At 25.8% G+C, this 18,481-nt stretch overlaps 4 protein-coding genes and 1 pseudogene across 4 annotated transcripts in view; all 5 read right to left on the reverse strand.

The window, feature by feature from the left end:
• LOC102671564 (odorant receptor 13a-like) overlaps positions 1 to 1,045 on the reverse strand; it is a 3,860-nt gene extending 2,815 nt beyond the window's left edge. The window contains exons 1-2 of the mRNA XM_006610122.2: positions 851 to 1,045; positions 229 to 481 (exon numbers count right to left, since the gene is read on the reverse strand). Of these exons, the coding sequence (XP_006610185.2) occupies positions 229 to 481; positions 851 to 1,045 (448 nt within the window). The remainder of the gene's footprint in view (positions 1 to 228; positions 482 to 850) is intronic.
• A 667-nt stretch (positions 1,046 to 1,712) lies between these two features.
• On the reverse strand, positions 1,713 to 5,721 carry LOC102675805 (odorant receptor 13a-like). The gene is given in 7 exon segments (XM_031515431.1): positions 1,713 to 1,948; positions 2,466 to 2,675; positions 2,677 to 2,757; positions 2,934 to 3,266; positions 3,715 to 3,818; positions 4,440 to 4,692; positions 5,256 to 5,721. Coding segments are annotated over 7 exon segments (1,245 nt in total). The 5' UTR covers positions 5,451 to 5,721; the 3' UTR covers positions 1,713 to 1,879.
• A 566-nt stretch (positions 5,722 to 6,287) lies between these two features.
• On the reverse strand, positions 6,288 to 10,052 carry LOC102675941 (annotated as a pseudogene).
• Positions 10,053 to 11,624: 1,572 nt separating this feature from the next.
• On the reverse strand, positions 11,625 to 14,924 carry LOC102676087 (odorant receptor 13a-like). The gene is made up of 6 exons (XM_006610158.2): positions 14,688 to 14,924; positions 14,095 to 14,347; positions 13,830 to 13,933; positions 12,519 to 12,848; positions 12,025 to 12,300; positions 11,625 to 11,748 (listed from the first exon to the last, which is right to left on the reverse strand). Exons 1-6 carry the CDS (start codon positions 14,883 to 14,885, stop codon positions 11,686 to 11,688), a joined length of 1,224 nt encoding a protein of 407 aa, XP_006610221.2. The 5' UTR covers positions 14,886 to 14,924; the 3' UTR covers positions 11,625 to 11,685.
• Positions 14,925 to 15,598: 674 nt separating this feature from the next.
• LOC102676215 (odorant receptor 13a-like) overlaps positions 15,599 to 18,481 on the reverse strand; it is a 3,930-nt gene continuing 1,047 nt past the window's right edge. The window contains exons 2-6 of the mRNA XM_031515432.1: positions 17,902 to 18,154; positions 17,684 to 17,787; positions 17,233 to 17,568; positions 16,705 to 16,980; positions 15,599 to 15,796 (exon numbers count right to left, since the gene is read on the reverse strand). Of these exons, the coding sequence (XP_031371292.1) occupies positions 15,728 to 15,796; positions 16,705 to 16,980; positions 17,233 to 17,568; positions 17,684 to 17,787; positions 17,902 to 18,154 (1,038 nt within the window). The 3' untranslated portion in view covers positions 15,599 to 15,727. The remainder of the gene's footprint in view (positions 15,797 to 16,704; positions 16,981 to 17,232; positions 17,569 to 17,683; positions 17,788 to 17,901; positions 18,155 to 18,481) is intronic.

An 18,481-nucleotide genomic window follows, 5' to 3' on the forward strand; every position in this document is an offset into this window, starting at 1 on the left:
ATATAATATATATATATTATAATATATATATATATATTATATATATTATATTATTTATATAGTTAAAATTAAATTTTACAATTTTGCTGTATTGTTTCTTAATTTTATAAAAATTGTTTAATAAAAAAAATATAATGATAAATATGCCATTTATTCTTTTATTTTGGAATATGTAAAATTTATTAATCAAACCAATATCTAATAATTTTAATCAATTATTTAACTTACCAATGAATGGTATCATTATATAACATATCATGGCACATATGGCCATGGTGGTAACAGAAGAGACGAAAAATATGCAAGTTTTTCTGCAATCATCTAAAATTTTTTTCTCACGATGATCGTAGTTAACGTTCCAAAAATTTTGTTGCATGTATACAATTAGATTTAAAAACTTTTTTTTATATATTAATATAATGCATATTTTGGCCATACCCATTATCATAGTTATATTATTCGTCGTGGCATAAAGAATATCCTAGAATGAATTTTAATGAGTAAATAATATAAACAAATTGTGAAATATGTTTAAAATAAATTATTTAAATAATTTAAATATTCCTTTTCTCATTCATACTCATATTTTCATTAAATTCTTCTTAAAATAATAATTATTACTATTATTCAAAATCCATTAATAATTTTTTAACAAAATTTTGTTTTCAAATTTTTGAAAAACTTAAAAACTAAATATACGAAAAAATTCGGTCTCTAAGATTCTAATAGATTCTAAATCAATTCTTCGTTCCTAAATCTTTAAAAAATTAAAATTCTTTAATTTAATAATTTAAAGAAATTTCTCAAATTTTGTTCATTTTAGAAATACGAAACAATTGAATATACTCACGCCGTCGTACAACAATGTGAAATACAAATCTCTGCTATTGACGACTGTACTAAACAACAAATTCCACATCGTATATAAGAATAACATTTTTATCCGACGTTGTTCACTAGGATTATCAGACATCCATACCCCAACGTTCTTCAAGAAAAATGTCGACAAGTTAATCGATATATCCAACTGGCTTTCCGTTTGCATCGTGATTGATCAACGTGTCACTCGTGTATCGTCTCACGCGCAATTTCCATCGAGTATATATCACGATAATAATTAATAGGCGTTGTTGATAGCTTGTCGATTCCTTTTGTCTCATTTTTGCACGCACATTTCTTCTCTCATCGCATTTTCTTTTCTTTTTCGACAGGAATATTACAACGAAGTCAAGAAAAATCATTGTCACCCTTTCTATTGTATTATTGAAGATGGAATGTGTATTATTAATTATAATACGAAGGGGTGTAGAGCTGTAGGCTAGAGAACTTATACAGTCTTAAGATGTTCGACGATTGTTGTTGTTCAGAATTTAAAGAAGATTGATGATGGAATGGAATATTGTTGGAGTTTTGTATTGGTGTAAATGGTGGAAGAAGATGGTAAGAATAAATTTGGAAATATTTTTTTTGGATTTGTAAAAGAATTATGAGTAAGAATTTATTAATAATTTGGATAATTAATAATTAAATAAATAAATTTAATAATAAATTAAATAAATATGTTTATTTTTGGAAGAAATATTAGTTTAAAAATTATCCATTGATGTATAATAAATAAATTTGATCTTTATTTAATTGATTGATTAAAATTAGGTTTTTGTTCCATATTTTTTTGACATATAATTGAATTTTTAATAGTGCTTATTATTTTATGATTATTAAAATGATTAAAATGATCAATGAAACAATGTTATTTATTATTTTCAAAAGAATTATCCATCTTTATTTCATTCTTTCATTTAATGGACCTGAATGTGCAATATTTGATTCGAGACATTTTGTGTTAATGAAAATGTTGTTAAAAACGAGTTGTTATTAATTATAATCCATTTGCGTTTTCTATGCGATTATTTAGCAATGTGAAATACGATACAGCTGTGCTCAAAATCTAAAATATAAATAAGAAACTTAAACATTTAACAAAAAAAATCAATATTTTAAGATTCTGCATTAATGTTCATAAATATAATCATGTTCTATATAAGCGATTCTTATTCGTGTGCTTCATTTTAAAATTAGAGAATTAATAATCAGAGTTTAATTGTTTTTAAATTAAAATTTTTGATCAACAGCATAGAAAAATTTAGTATAAATACCATTTAATTTCCATTATTCTTTTATCACAATAAATTGTTATGTGTTTTGCATTATCACAAGAAATTAACAATTATGGATCCAAAAAAGAAGTATACAATATGAGAAGTATTTTCTAATTCACAAAATTTAAAAATCATTATTCTGTTTTGAATCTACATTTTATAAATCATGATTATAATTTTGATATGATCTATAATCGACTGTCATTTTAAATTATCATTAAATGATAAAATTATATGAGATAATGAATTCTCTCTTCGATTATTCATACAAAATACATTCTATACGTAGACTTGGATTATACTTACTTTAGTATATGTTTCTAATGATACGGGGAAAAATCCATTCGCAGTCAGATAACAAACACGTCTAGATCGCTCGATCACCATTATCAGATCTTTTCGAAGCATTTTCCCAAATTTGTCCATCGGCATGATCGTCCACAGTGCTGAGTAAGCTCCTATAGCAACTTTATCACTGTGCTCTATCACACCGTTGCAGCTGTAGGTGACCATAAAAATAAATAAATAAAAATAATAAAAACATCGAGCCACTTAACAAAAATACAAAAATCGAGCGTCTGGCAAAAGACGCAGTAGCCTAAAAGAAAAAAAAAATATTAAACAAGAAAATGTGTTTTTATTTATATATAAATAGAATGCTTTTCTAACACGTTTCTCCATAATATTTTAATAAAAACGATTATTGTATTTTTTTTATTCTAATTATTTAAAGGATTATAAAATATTTGATAAAAATAAATGTAAATTACTAACCACTAACACTTGATATCCAAATAGGCAAATTAATACACTGAATACCAACACTTGTCCAAGCGTAATCATGGTGTACACGTTCTCAAGATTTTGGTAGTAATTGATCAATGCCTGGTGATGTTGAACACATTTCTTAAATTGCTCGTAAAATTTGTGCATTTGTTTTGTTAATGTCGATTGCGAATCCTTTTCGCGTATTTTCTGCTCCGTGTCACACAATTTCGTAAGCCTGTACTGAAGTATGCGAAATTGCCCTGCCAAGTGTACGGCCATGATGCAGAAAATATTGTCGAAACAAAAACTGGAGATTCCAATGTAATACAAACATATTGCCTGTAAATGAAGTGACAATTATTTTTTCTTTGCTAGGAAAAAGAAGAAGTAAAATCGAAAATTTTTCACATTTAATCATATTTATGTAAAATATTGATAAACTTTGGTAAAGAAATGCATCACGTTTCCATTGAATAAGATTAATCAAAAAATTACCTATTTATTTTATTAAAGAAATAAAGAATAATAATTTTATTAAAGAAATAAAGAATATCCTATAAGTAATTGTTTACACGATCATTACATAAATTATTCAAACGATTTAAATATTATTTTCTTTCTTTTTAACCATCCTTGCTGAATTCTTAAAATATTAATTATTAAAGAAAGAAATATTTTAGAAATTTCAATATATAAGAAACTTATATATTCGTTTAATAAAATTCTAGAAAATTTATTTTTATTTATATATGAAACAAAGTATTTTAGAGTGATGAGTTTAAATTACTTGGATTAAAAATATAATTTCGTAATAAGGTGTCCTTGTTAGTGGCAAATTTATCCATATATTGAACGGAAACATTCTCTCCGATTCATTGCTTCCACTTTGTGCTGCAACAAATGTATAAATTGTTTTTCTTCTGTAAAATGGAATATCAAGATCAAAACAAATACAAAAATTGATACATAAAAATTTCGATGTGACTCATTTATTAAATTAAAAGCAATTTTAATTTCTGCGAAATGGTGGAATGACAGAGACTGAAAAGTCTGATTCTAGTTCTGTCTCCTATTATTTAAATGCGAATTTCAATTTCTTATAATTTGATAAATGAGTCTTAATTGATATTTTTGTATATACTCTTATATTTGTTTTGAAAGATGCTTAAATGATATCTCATAATTATATTAATATACTGTATATTAAATAATCGTTAAATATGTATAAAAGTTTACTAAATTTTAAATTTTATATTAAAAATACAAAATCAAATTTTGCAGGATTTAAAATTAAAAAATTTTTAATTTAAAATATAATAATACAATAAACTTTATTTTTCATAATGTAAAAATTAATAAATTTTACAATATTCTTATTTATTTTAAATTAATAAGAAGTGTTTAACAAAATATCTTCATATCTAATTGTTTATTTTGTTATAAAATAAAATGTTGTAAAATTTATTAATCAAACATAAATAATTTTAATTAATAGTTAATTATTCAACCTACCAATGAACGGTGTCATTAGATAGGATATTATGGCGCATATGGCAATAGTGGTAACAGAGGAGATGAAAAAAATGCAAATTTTCTTGCAATCATCCAAAATTTCTTTTTCGTGATAATCATAGTTAACGTTCCAAAAATTTTCTTGCATGTTCACGATTAAATTTAAAAATTTTCCTTTATATATTATTATATTGCATATCTTGACTAAACTTATTATCAAAGTTATATTATTCGTCACAACATAAAGAATATCCTATAACGAATTGTTTACACGATCATTACATTAAATTATTCAAACGATTTAAATATTATTTTCTTCCTTTTTAACTATCCTTGCTGAATTTTTAAAATATTAATTATTAATATTATTAAAAATCATTAATAATTTTTTTTTCTTACAAATTTTCTCTTTCTAAAATTATTTTCTAAAATTATTCGAAATATTAGCAAATATTAATTCTATTCGTTCTTCGAATTCTTATAGAATTAAAAATTAAGTAATAATCCCTCGAATTTTATCATGTATTAATTGGTTCAATTTTCTTATTTGTATCATTATTTCGAATATAAAAATTCAATTTTCAAAATAATATACATAATATTAATTTTGAATTAGCAATTTGATATTGACATTTTGTTGATTATTTCTATATACATTTATTTATTTATTAATAATATAATATTTTAATAATAATAATAATAATAATTATATAACATTAAATATAAATAAAATTTATATTTGAAATATTTAAATATAAATTTATTTATTATATTTTTTTTAAAAAATACAACGAAAATACAATTGAACATACTCACGCCGTTATACAACAATGTGAAGTACAAATCTCTAGTATTGATCACTATACCAAGCAATAACATCCAAACCGTGCAGATGAGCAACATTCTCATCCGACGTTGTTCACCGGGATCATGAGATATCCATACCCCAACGTTCTTCAAGAAAAATGTCGACAAGTTAATCGATATATCCAACTGGTATTCCGTTTGCATGGTGACTCAATCAACGTGTGAGAGTGTCACTCGTATATCAAGCGTATACTTCCAACCGTATATAACTCGCGATAATAAATTAATAAGTTTTGCTGATAACTTGTCGATTCCTTTTGTCTCCATCGTTTTGTCGTATGCTCGTTTTTTGTATTTTCATTATTTCTCTATTCTTCCCTCTTTTACGATAACATCCCAAATGATACGAAGTCAAGAAAAATGATTGTCATCTTTTCTGATGTATTATTAACATGACATTTACGTAACTCTGTAATGCGTGTAATAACTATTGGTGTGATTTTTTGATCGCGAATCTATAATCTATCAGTCTACGATGACATCGTTCAGATTTTAGGGAAGGAATGGAATATCGTTGGTGTTCTCTGTTTTAATGCGAAGTGGGAGGATATAATGGTTGAAAATTTAATTATTTCTTCGTGTCTGTTGTGGAAGAAGCGTGAGTAATATTTTGTTGATAATTTATATAATATGTTTGTAGTTTATGTAAGAATTGATTTGGCTGAAGATAATATTTTGTGTGAAATATGAAATTTTTGAAAATGGGATAAAGATAATAGTTGTAATCAATTGATATATTTAATTATTAGTTAAGTAAATAAATTTAATAATTGTTAAATAAATGTTTATTTCTGGAAAAATAAAAAAATTTGATTGAAATAAAATTAGAAGACACAAAAAAGATTGATTCAAATTGATTAATTGAGCATGTTTCCTGTAATGTTCCTGTAATTTTATTTGTATACAAATTCATGGTTTAATAGTAAATATTCATTATTTTATTATAATGGTCGATGTAATAATGTTGTTTGTTATTTTGAAAAAATTATCCATCTTTATTTTATTTATTTTTAATAGATTTGAATATACACTCGACATTTTACGAATTCTTGAAAATGAGTTATTTTCAATTATGTTATATATTATCTACTTGATTGCTTAATAATGTGAAATACGATACCGTAGTACTTAAGATCTGTAAAATATATAATTTATTTTTAAGTTTGAATATTTATTAAACTTTGGATAAAGAAAGTATTATTAATGTGCCAAGATAATAAATTCTTGTTTCAATATTCTCTTACCATTAATATCGATTAAAAATAATTTAAAATGTTCTGTACCAGCGATTCTTAAACTGTGATTCTTTGAGAGTTAATATACACAAATCTGTAAATAAGTTTTTTAAAATTTGACTTTTTATTTAAATCAACTACAAAATATAATAAATATCATGTAATTCTAATTAATTTTTCTTAATAAATATTAAAAGAAATTAATTAGAGTTAGAGATCCAAAAAAATATAAGTAATTATAAAAGGCTTTCTCATAAAACTTAAGAATGCTGAATCCATATTCTATTTTTATTAATATAATTATTACAATCAAATGTACATCATGTGATAACGAAATGATTATGTTGCTTTATGTGATACAAAAATGTATTGGATGACACATCGTTCACAATTATATCTACCTTTGTGTAAATTTCCAAAGATATAGGGAAAAATCCATTTGCTGTCAAACAATAAACTTGTCTGCATCGCATAATCACCATTATCAGATCTTTTCGAAGCATTTTCCCAAATTTGTCCATCGGCATAATTGTCCATAATGCCGAGTACGTTCCTACAGCGACGTTGTCACTTTGTTCCATCACACCGTTGCAATGAATGTGAACATAAACAATAAAAACATGGCGCCCATTAAAAGGAAGATGAAAATGGAGCGTCTCGCTAAAGAAGCGGTAGCCTAAGAGAAAAAAATATTGGACAAGAGGATATATTTTTTCTTTATTATTAAAAATATGATCGTAGATAGAAAACATAAAATCTGAAATCTAAATCTTTAAAAGAAAATTCGAATGTGAATATTAGATACATTCTTTATTATTTCGATTTTTTTTCTAATTTTTTAATTTTTTACAAGAATCTTTACAAGCATAATTTTTATGGATGTAATATAATTAAATTTGTTTCTTTTTTATCATATATTTGTTGTATAGAATATAATTGTTTATATCTCTTCTTCTGCAATTATTCAATTAATCGAATATTTGATAAAAATGTATTATAAATTTATGATACTAACCAGTAATACTTGATATCCGGATAGGCAAATTAGTATATTGAATAATAATACTTGACCAAGCATAATTGTAGTATACACATTCTCAAATTTTTGATGATGATCGATCAATATCTGATGATGTCGAACGTATTTTTTAAATTTCTCATGAAATTTATGCATTTGTCCTTCCAATATCGATTGTGAATTTCTTTTATATATCTCATTATCTATATCACAGAATTTCATAAATCTGTACTGAAGTATGCGAAACTGACCAGCTAAATGTATGGCCATGATGCAGAAAACAGTGTCGAAACAAAAATTGGAAATTCCAATGTAATACAGACACATTGCCTATAAAAAATTATCTCCTTTGTTCTATGAAAATAAAGCAAGAAATATCCGTCTGGATATTTATTTAATAATAGTTTTATTGTAAATATTTATTTTATTAAAAAATCTTAGCAGTATTTTAGAAAAATTTTAATGAAAGCAATATACCTATTTCATTTTGAATAAAATTTACAAAATTTTTATTTTTATTTTACAAAGAAATAAAATATCTTGAAAATTTTAATTATCGAAATTTATTCGATCAATTAAAAAAAATAATAACATTAAATTTAAATTACTTGAATAAGAAATGTTATTTCGTAATAAGGCATATTTGATAATGACATATCTAGCCACATATTGAACGGAAGCATTCTCTCGGATTCATTCTTCCCATTTCGTACTGTAACAAATATATAAATCGTTTCCTTTTTTCTGCAAAACGAGATATTTTTGGAACTCAAAACAATTAAAAGTATATAACAAATTTCGTTTTGACTTATTTATTAATTTATAAACAATATAATAAGTTTCTGTTATCTAAAGTAAAATAGATATTGTTTAAACTCTTGGGTCTCTCATTCAATCCTTGTTGTAGAAGAGACTATATATGTATTTATTCATAATCACATAAGCAAAGTGAGAAAAGAAATATAGAAAGATTAGGAATGGAGGAATTTGCTATAATTGGGTTTCATGAAGTGGGAAAGAAATTTTGCAGGATTGATTTAAATTTAAATTCTTTATAATTTAATAAATAAATTTTAATCAATATTTTTGCGTTAACTTTTAATTTGTAAAATATATCTGTTTTAATCTCTAAAATGTATTAAATGTTCAATTTGTATAAAAGTTATTTGTCTTTCTATTTGTGTCATTAAATTTCGAATTATATTTGCAGTTGTATTATATGATTAGGAAAATATTAGTATCGATATATTTTATTATTTTAAGTTGTAAAATCAAATTTCGAAAGATTTAGAACGATATTTTTAATATATAATAAAGATATAAATAATGAAATTATTTTTATCGAATAGTATGAACTAAAAAAAAAAAAGTTATAATATCGTCTCTTTAAAATTAATAAAAATCAACGAAATATTTCGCTATTTACTCGTTTTATTTTGATACATGAAAAAATTTATTAATCGAACATAATTTTAATTATTATTTTATTATTTTACTTACTTGCGAATGGTGCCATCAGATAGGATAGCATGGCGCATATACTAATGGTAGTAAGAGAAGAAACGAAAAAAATGTAAATTTTTCTGCAATCATCCAAAATTTCTTTTTCGTGATAATCGTAGTTAACGTTTCAAAAATTTTCTTGCAGATATACAATTAGATTTAAAAATTTTCCTTTATACAATAATATGATATATATTTTGATTAAACCCATTATCATGGTTACATTATTCGTCAAAGCGTAAAGAATATCCTAAAATGAATCATTCAAATAATTTAAATAATATTTTCTTCTAATACTATTTTAAAATAAGAAAATTGTTAATATTATTCAAAATCTATTAAAGATTTTTTTTTAATTCTCTCTTTTCAAAAAAATCTTGTTAAACTTATTTATTATTCTGCTTTAAAGTTCTAACAAATCATCAATTCTTCTTTCTTTAAATTCTTAGAAAAATCAAAATTCTTCGTAAATAAAATAATCTAATTTATCAATAATTTTATCCATAAAAAAAAATACGAAGCAACATACTCACGCCTTATACAAAAATGTGAAATCTGTATAAATCGTGTATAAATCTCTGCCATTGATAATCATACCAAGCAATAATATCCAAATTGTGTAGACGAGCAATATTCTCATCCGACATTGTTCACCAGGATCGTCAGATATAATATACTTATAGATATAACATACTCCAATGTTTTTCAAGAAAAATGTTGACAAGTTTTATCGATATATCCAACTGCCTTTCCGTTTGCATGATGACTGATCAACGTGTCTTTCATATATCGTCCCACGCGTAACATTAAACGAGTATAAATCACAATAATAATTAATAGCTGTCGATTCCCTTTTGTCTCCATCGTTTCTTGTTTCTTGTGTTTCCCTTATCGTTTGTTTCTTTCTTTTCGATTTGAGAATGTTGCAATGATACGAAGTCAAGAGAAATGATTGTCATTCTTTCCGTTTTATTATTAACGTGGCGGTTAATATAAATTATTCTACGAATTTTTAGTGAGATTTTTTCGAGGGCAAAGTGTATATGTCAGAGGTGTCAAAGTGTATATGTTTGTAATTTGTATAAGAAGTTGGATGGAAAAAAAAATATTTTGATTGAATTGTTGTAAAAGACCAATATGAATTTTGTGTAAAATTGTTTTATTTCTATGTTTATATATTTAATGATAAAGTTAATAATCATTCAGTTATATCAATTTAAAATTTTCCCGATATTAATGAAATTTAATCGAATTTTAAGATAAATTGTTTAATTGATTAATTAAACTAAAATGTTTTTTTGGAATCTATAATCAAATATTCTATATAAAAAAAATATATGTTATGAAGAATAAAATAATAATATAAAATGTTCATATAAATATATATATTTATGAAATATATCATTTTATAATTCATTAAATAAAATGATTTACTATTTCATAAAAAGAAGAAATATTTTGAAAATTTTAGATACAAAGAATTTATAATTCTATTTAATAAAATTTAAAAGATTTATCATTCGAGTAAAAATATTTTAATAATTTTAACTTATCGAAATTTATTATTCGTCAAACGAATAATAAAATAAATTTAAATTACTTGTATAAGAAATATTATTTCCTAATTTTTGATATCGGTAAATTTATATTGACATATATTGAACGAAAGCATTCATTGTTTCCTCTTCGTATTGTAATAAATGTATAATATATAATATGTCGTTTGCTTTCTTGTAAAACAGAACATTTTTTTGGAGGCCAAAATAATTACAAATACAAAAGTATTTATATAAAAATTTCGTTCGATGCTTATTTATTATTTATTACCATCGAACGATTATATAGTTATATATTTATATAATTTATTAAAAATATATATTAAAATAAAATAGAAATGGAGTTAAATATGGCAAAGACAGAGCAATCTTGTTTCACTTCCGTCTCGCCTCGCATAACGTAAGCCATTGAGGCATGGCACTCTCCCTACTCCTCGATTTTCCCCACTACTTTGAACGTCCGCACTTGTTCCAACGCTTTCGATTCAAAATAAACCTGAATCAGTTTTGTGTATCAAATTTTTATATTTATTTTGATTTCTAGGATTAATCTTTCAAAGGCTAATGCATATATAATTGCTACAAATTTATATATTAATATTTTATATATTAAATATTTAATTTACATAGAAATATATTGTCCTCGTATTTCGTTAAATTTTTAAAAATATTAGTTATATTTCATTATAAAATTAAATTTTGAAAGATTTAAAATGATATCATTTTTAATAAAAGTAATTAATTATTGAAATAAATTTCAATAAACGATACAAAGTAATAAATGTTGCAATATTACTGTCTCTTTTAAATTTTAAAAATTGCCATCTATTTATATAAATAGTTTACATGGGATTGAAATTTAAAGTTTAAATACAAATTTTACGATAAAATAGTTTCAAAAAATTTTTCACAGAAATATTCGTAGAAGATTTACGTTATCGTTATATCGTTTTCTTCATGGTATATTATATCACATACAAATACCGAACAAGAATTTGCGATTTCTTTCTTTAAAATAGAATAATAATTAATATTAATCATAGTTACATTACGATCTCAACCTTCTATTAATCAATTTCTAATGTACTTTGTCTTAATAATGTAAAATATGATACTGCAGTACTTAAAACCTGCAAACAAACCAAACAAATAACTATTTTGTAGTTATAAATTAAATTAATATAAATGTAACGAATCAATATTAACAATATTAAAAAGTTTCAAATATCAAATCATTCACACTTAATTTCTCTCTCTCTCTCTCTCTCTCTCTCTCTCTCTCTCTCTCTCTCTCTCTCTCTCTCTCTCTCTCTCTCTCTCTCTCTCTCTCTCTCTCTCTCTCTCTCTCTCTCGTCAATTAAAGATATCAAATTTCTTGATACTTTTTTAAAAAAGATTTCACTCACCCTAGTGTACGTTTCCAGAGACACGATGAAGAATCCCCGGGCTGTTAAGCAGCAAGGCACGCCAGACCTTAGAATTACGAGTGTCAAGTCTTTACGCATTGTTCGACCGCTTGCGCTCTCTGACAGAAATGGCCAAGGCCCGCCGTACACCGCCGAAGCTACGCTCGAGCTCTCTTGTATGATGCAGTCGCAGCTGTAGGTGAACATCAGTAATTGACATATACACGCTGCCAAATGGAAGCCGAAAATCAACCGCCTTCTAACGGGCGACTCTGGCTGCAAAGGTAATACAAATTGTTATTCTGTAATTTTTTAATATACTTTGAAATTTGTGCGAATAGATAATAATACAAATATCTAGTACGTTATCATGACGTTATATAATATTAATCAGACGATAAATTTATATATAAATAAATATATAAGAAAATTGAATAAATAAAGATGTGATATACTATACATAATTTAGAAATCATTTTATATTAATAGCTCACCAAAAGTATTTGATAGCCATCGAGGCATATTATCAAACTGAACGTCAACACTTGCCAAAGAATAATCAAACTGAATACTTTTTCGAGCTTCTCGCAGTAAGCTATGAGCGCCTGATGCTCGCGGATGTATTTTTTGAAAGCTACGTAACATTTCTTGGCAAAGTAGGACGAGTTTATAATTTTTTTCTCATTTTTTTCCTCTAATAAATCAGCTATGTTGGTCATTTTGTATTGCAATATTTGAAATTGGCCGGCCAGTTGTAAATTCAAAACGCACAACAAGTTGTCGAAACAGAAATAACCAACTCCAATGTGATACAAGGATAAAACCTGTAACATTATATTTTATCAATCTTTTGCAATTTAATCTTTTGCAATTGAATTCAACGCTAAATTAATATTTAATCTTAACTTGAGTGTAATATCAGTGTTAAATAATTATCAATTAATGTAATCAATAATTTGATTCTTATATTTCTAAATTTGTTAAATATTCACACGATTTTTGATTCCCTCAAGAATATTTTAACAATATATAGTTCCTAAACAATAACGATGATTTATCCCTTGAAATAAAATAATATAAAATATTAAAAAAATATTATATAATATATAAAAAATAAATAATAAATAATAATATTATAATATCAATTATTATTTATATATTAATATATCTAATAATATAAATCATAATTCTTTAATTTTTCTATGATATAATTAAAAAATACTAAGTACTTGTATCATAAATATTATTTCATAATATGGCAATGTCGATTATATATTGATATATCTAATAATCAAAATAAAAAATCTTTAAATAAAGTCTGATTAAGTAATTATATCATGAATATTATTACATAAAATGGCGTCAATTATATATTAATATATCTAATAATCAAAATGAAAAATCTGCGAGTAAAGTCTGATTAAGTAATTGTATTATATGAATATTATTTCATAATATAGCAATGTCGATTATATATTAATATATCTAATAATCAAAATGAAAAATCTGCAAATAAAGTCTAACTAAATACTTGTATCGTGAACATTATTTCATAATATGGCGACGTCGATTATATATTAATTTATTTAATAATCATAATTTTAATTTTTAATTTTTTTATGGTTATGATTAAAAAGAAAAATCTGTGAATAAAGTTTGATTAAGTATCTGTATCGTGAACATTATTTCATAATATGGCGACATCGATTATATATTAATATATCTAATAATCATAATTTTAATCTTTAATTTTTTTATGGTTACGATTAAAAAGAAAAATCTGTGAATAAAGTCTGATTAAATACCTGTATCGTGAACATTATTTCATAATATGGCGACGTCGATAGCGGTAAATTGACCCACATATTGAATGGGAGTACCCTTTCCGATTGATTTTTTCCGATATTTTCTGAAATTGAATAATTTATTAACTCGAATTGAAATGAAAGAAATATAATAATTATTATTTTATTGCAGGGTTAAACAAAATTCCAAACTATTTTGCATTTAAAAAAATTTTTTTTTTCACATTTACTGATCTTCTTTGAAACTTGAGATTAAATAACTCACCGACGAGCGGACTGACGATGTAACAAACGAGAGTTCCTTTCGTGGAGAACGTAAGGAAGCAAACAAAAATGATACATTGACGTCGACAATTAGTGAAGATTTGCTGCTCATGCTTGTTATAATTATCCTTGTAGAAATTTTTTTGCGTATAGAAGATTAGGTAGAAAAAATCTTTTTTATTCAAAACTATTACAAATATCTTCAACAATGGCATCGTTATATATATAATGTTACATATATTAAAAAGACACGTCTGCAAGCAAAGGAAATGATTCACATCTACGCACACAAAATGTTAATATATGATGCATCCTTGGAAAAAAATTGATTACTCTCTCCTATTTCACATACATATATATATATATAATAAAAATTTAAAAATTTTTCTTATATCTTTTTTAAATAAACCAATCGTACAGCAATTGCCATGTAACATATACCTTAAAAGATTTATCAAATCAAAGAATTAAAATCACATTATATTATACATTATGAGAAAGTAGGGAGATTATTCCACTATCCAAAACCAAAACTGATCCATTTCATTTCTACAATCTCTCTCTCCAAAAATAATCTCTCTTACCACCACTTACGCTAAAATCGCCGAAGGAATAATAAAAATCCGTGAACTCTATCCACAGGGCGAACAGCATCGCGGCAACAGTGTAAATCAGGGCGAACTTCCTTGCGCGCTGCTCCCGTATGCCGTTCGCCGTCCATAATCCGACGAGTTTCATAAAAGTGGCGGTCATGATCATGGATACGTCGCCGCCGTTCAGAAAGCCGTTCATATTACACCCCTGATGATCGACTGAGGCGGAGCATTGAACCGATATAACAGACAAGCGTGGAATGTTGGAAATATTTCTGCATCAATTATTACGCGGCCGATTCAATATATCTTTGATCCGTCGATTTTTTATTCGCTGCAATCCTCGCAGCGCGTACTTTGTATTTATTTCGTACTTTGCCATTCGTTAAATACACGGTGGGGCGGATAGGGAACAAGAGGGAGGAAGGAAGGAAGAGGGGAACGAAGGGAGGGACGCACAAAGGGGATTCTAATATTTCTCGTGGATTGCGGATCGATGCATTATGAATGGATTGGAATGGAAACTCGATGAGAACTTTTTTAACCGTAAAATCGAAACGCTTGTTGGAAAAGTCGTTTTAGAAATTATCGAGTAGGTTGTTAAATATGAAACGAGAAAAGGAGGGGGGCTGTAATTGTGGCTTCGATAATTTTCCTCGAGATAGATAGAGAGATGATAGTCTAGATATTGAAGTTGAAGTTTTATTTCGTGAGAATGTGGATTCGTGATTTTTTTTGGAAAATTTTAGAAAATTTTAGAAAAGATTAAGATATAAAGTAATAAGGTAATAATAATAATGTATTACATATTTACATAAGAATTAATTTTTCTTAATATACGTTTGATTCTGCGTGATGTTGAGTAAGTGAATTTTATGAAACGAATAAAAGAATCTTTTGTGTTCTCTAATATTTTTTTTGTTAACGAAATTTTATTTTTATTCCTTTTCACACATAAATATAATTCGAAATTAAATGTACATCTCATAATTCAAATTCATTACGATTTTTATATATTCGAAACTGATGCCATTTAGCCAATTATGTTTTAACTGTATTTTCGGATTGGTTTCTCAGCAATGTGAAGTATGACATCGCGGTACTCAAAATCTGTAAAAATTAAATGCATACTTTTAAATTTCTATGTGTCATGAATAAAATCTGATATAATAATAATAATAATAATAACTATCATGTTTTCGTGTCCAAAATATTTGCATTAATACAGATATAATATAAAAATAATAAGCAAAAATTTATTTTTTTAATAAATTAAATACGAGATATTAGTGATAAAATTTTACTTATTACCATTATTCACTGATTCATTGAATATTTTGTGCGTTTTATTTATTATAAGTATTTCTAATTTCAAATTTATCACATATTCAATATAATATCACACAAGATCTATGATTAATTTTAAGATACGATTATTCATTTCATCTATTGATAATTATAAACAAATTCTTGAAAAACCATTTTATAATCCATTTTTAAAAATTGCTTTCATTATTTTTGTGAAAAAAAAAAAGAAAGTCATAAATCATATATTAAGAATTATCAGAATTTTCATCATAGAGAATTGTCACTCTTAAATTTTTTTTCATAACGTTTTAATATGGTAAAGATTGAAATTGCAGTACTCAAAACCTAAGGAAAAAGAAGAAAAAAAAAAACGACAATAACTATTTTCATATTTTCATATTAAAAAGAATTTTACATTATTCTCTCCTTATTATATACAAAATTCAATACAAGTATAAAATTAATATTATTATATCAGATTTAGAAATCTATTTTTAAAATTCTACTAATTGAAACATTGATTTAATAAATCAAATAAGTAATTACTCAAATGACGTATATTAATAATATTTTGAATAATTGTAATATGCAACGAGATGAAAATGATAAAAGGAATTCAAAACTGATATATATTGCAAAACTTTAGAAAAATATTTTTAATTCGAAGAAGAGGAAGAGGTTACGTTTGGATGGAACGAAAGATCACTTACTCTGGTATACGTTTCGAGTGACACAGCGAAAAATCCGCACGCAGTGAGGCAACACGGTGTTCTCGACCTTGTGATAACGAACATCAAATCTTTTCGTATCATTTTCCCGTATTTATCCATCGGCAAGAACGACCACAAACAATTGTACGCGGCATCAGCTATATCCATACTGTCTCTTATCAAGCAATCGCAACTGTACGTGAACATCAACAGTTGACAGATGCAACCCGTTATGTGAAACGCGAAAGTGACGCGTCTTCCAAAAGGGGTATCTTCCTAGGAGTGAAAATTCATCGATCAACAACAATTGAGAGGATATCCTTTCTTCTAAGAAGTTTCGTATAATTTAAGGAGAATAAAAAAAAGTCACAAATGAAATTTCGTGTCAATCATTCATGAATAAATAAGATATTGGAATATTGGAAATTTGAAATATTGGAATATTTGAAATTGAATATCTGAGTTATAAAGAAATGTACATCGAGAAGGATTGAAGAATAACGAAAGTATAAAAATTAAAATACGAACCATGAGTATCAGGTATCCATCGAGGCACATCAACAAGCTGAAAAGTAACACCTGTCCAAATACTATTGAATTGAACACTTCTTCCAATTTTTTGCAATATTCGATAAGAGCTTGATGCTGTCGAATGTAAGCTTTGAGCTTTGCGTATTCGTAGAAAGTGCGTGCCGATTTTTCATCGTAAATTTCATAGCGCTTTTCCCTTTTCTCGTGTCCGTTGCACGTATTGGCAAATCTGTATTGCAAGATACGAAACTGGCTGGCAGTGTGCAAATTTAAAATGCACAAAAGGCTGTCGAAGCAGTGGTAGCACACACAGACGTGATACACGAATACGACCTGATACAAAATATAATCATTTCATTTGTTTTTGAAGTGAAATTTCAATATTTCTGTGATTCCTATTTAATTCAACGTGGACGAAGATGTGTAAATCGATCGAATAAATTGATACCTGTACAACAAACATTACTTCAAAATATGGCGTGATTGACAATGGCAACTCGAGCCACATATTGAACGGAAGTATTCTGTCCGATTCGTTTTTTCCACGATTCACTGTAAACGTTAACCAATGTTTTATCAACAATTACGATTTTTCGACTTTTCTTTTCATTTTTATTTTTATTCAACGACGAAATATATACACACGCGTTTCGTTTATCATCTTACCCAGAATTGGCCTCAATATGAAACCTAAAACCGTCCCCTGGGCGAAGAAAGTAAAGACGAAGACGAGGTAGTTACAAGTACGTTGACACTTGTTCATTATCAATTTTTCGCTCGTGTCGTAATTCGAATGCCAAAAATTTGTTTTCGCATAATGAATTATGCCAAGCAGCTCCTCGTTATATATAAACGATGTTAACAGTTTGATCAAAACCAGAGACACAGTTATAATGTTGCACGTGACATAAATCGAATCCTGTAATTCAAAAAATATACAGATTATGCTATTTTATTGAATCAGAAAAAATTGAATATGCTTAATAATTTCTAATAATAATCCTCCTTTACAATCAAGATATTTTATATGAAACAAAGTTTTATGCAGTATCTTTTTTTTCTTTATTTCTTAGAATGCATTGTACAATTTTTTGAATATGCTTAATAATTTTTAACAATAATCCTCTTTTACAATCTTCTTTTAAGATATTTCATATGAAATAAAGTTCTATGCAGCATTTTGTTTTTCTTTATTTCTTAGAATGCATTGTACAATTTTCTGATTATGCTTATTTCTAATAATAAT

Source organism: Apis dorsata, unplaced genomic scaffold, assembly GCF_000469605.1.
Source record: "Apis dorsata unplaced genomic scaffold, Apis dorsata 1.3 scaffold_69, whole genome shotgun sequence".
Lineage (NCBI taxonomy): Eukaryota > Metazoa > Arthropoda > Insecta > Hymenoptera > Apidae > Apis > Apis dorsata.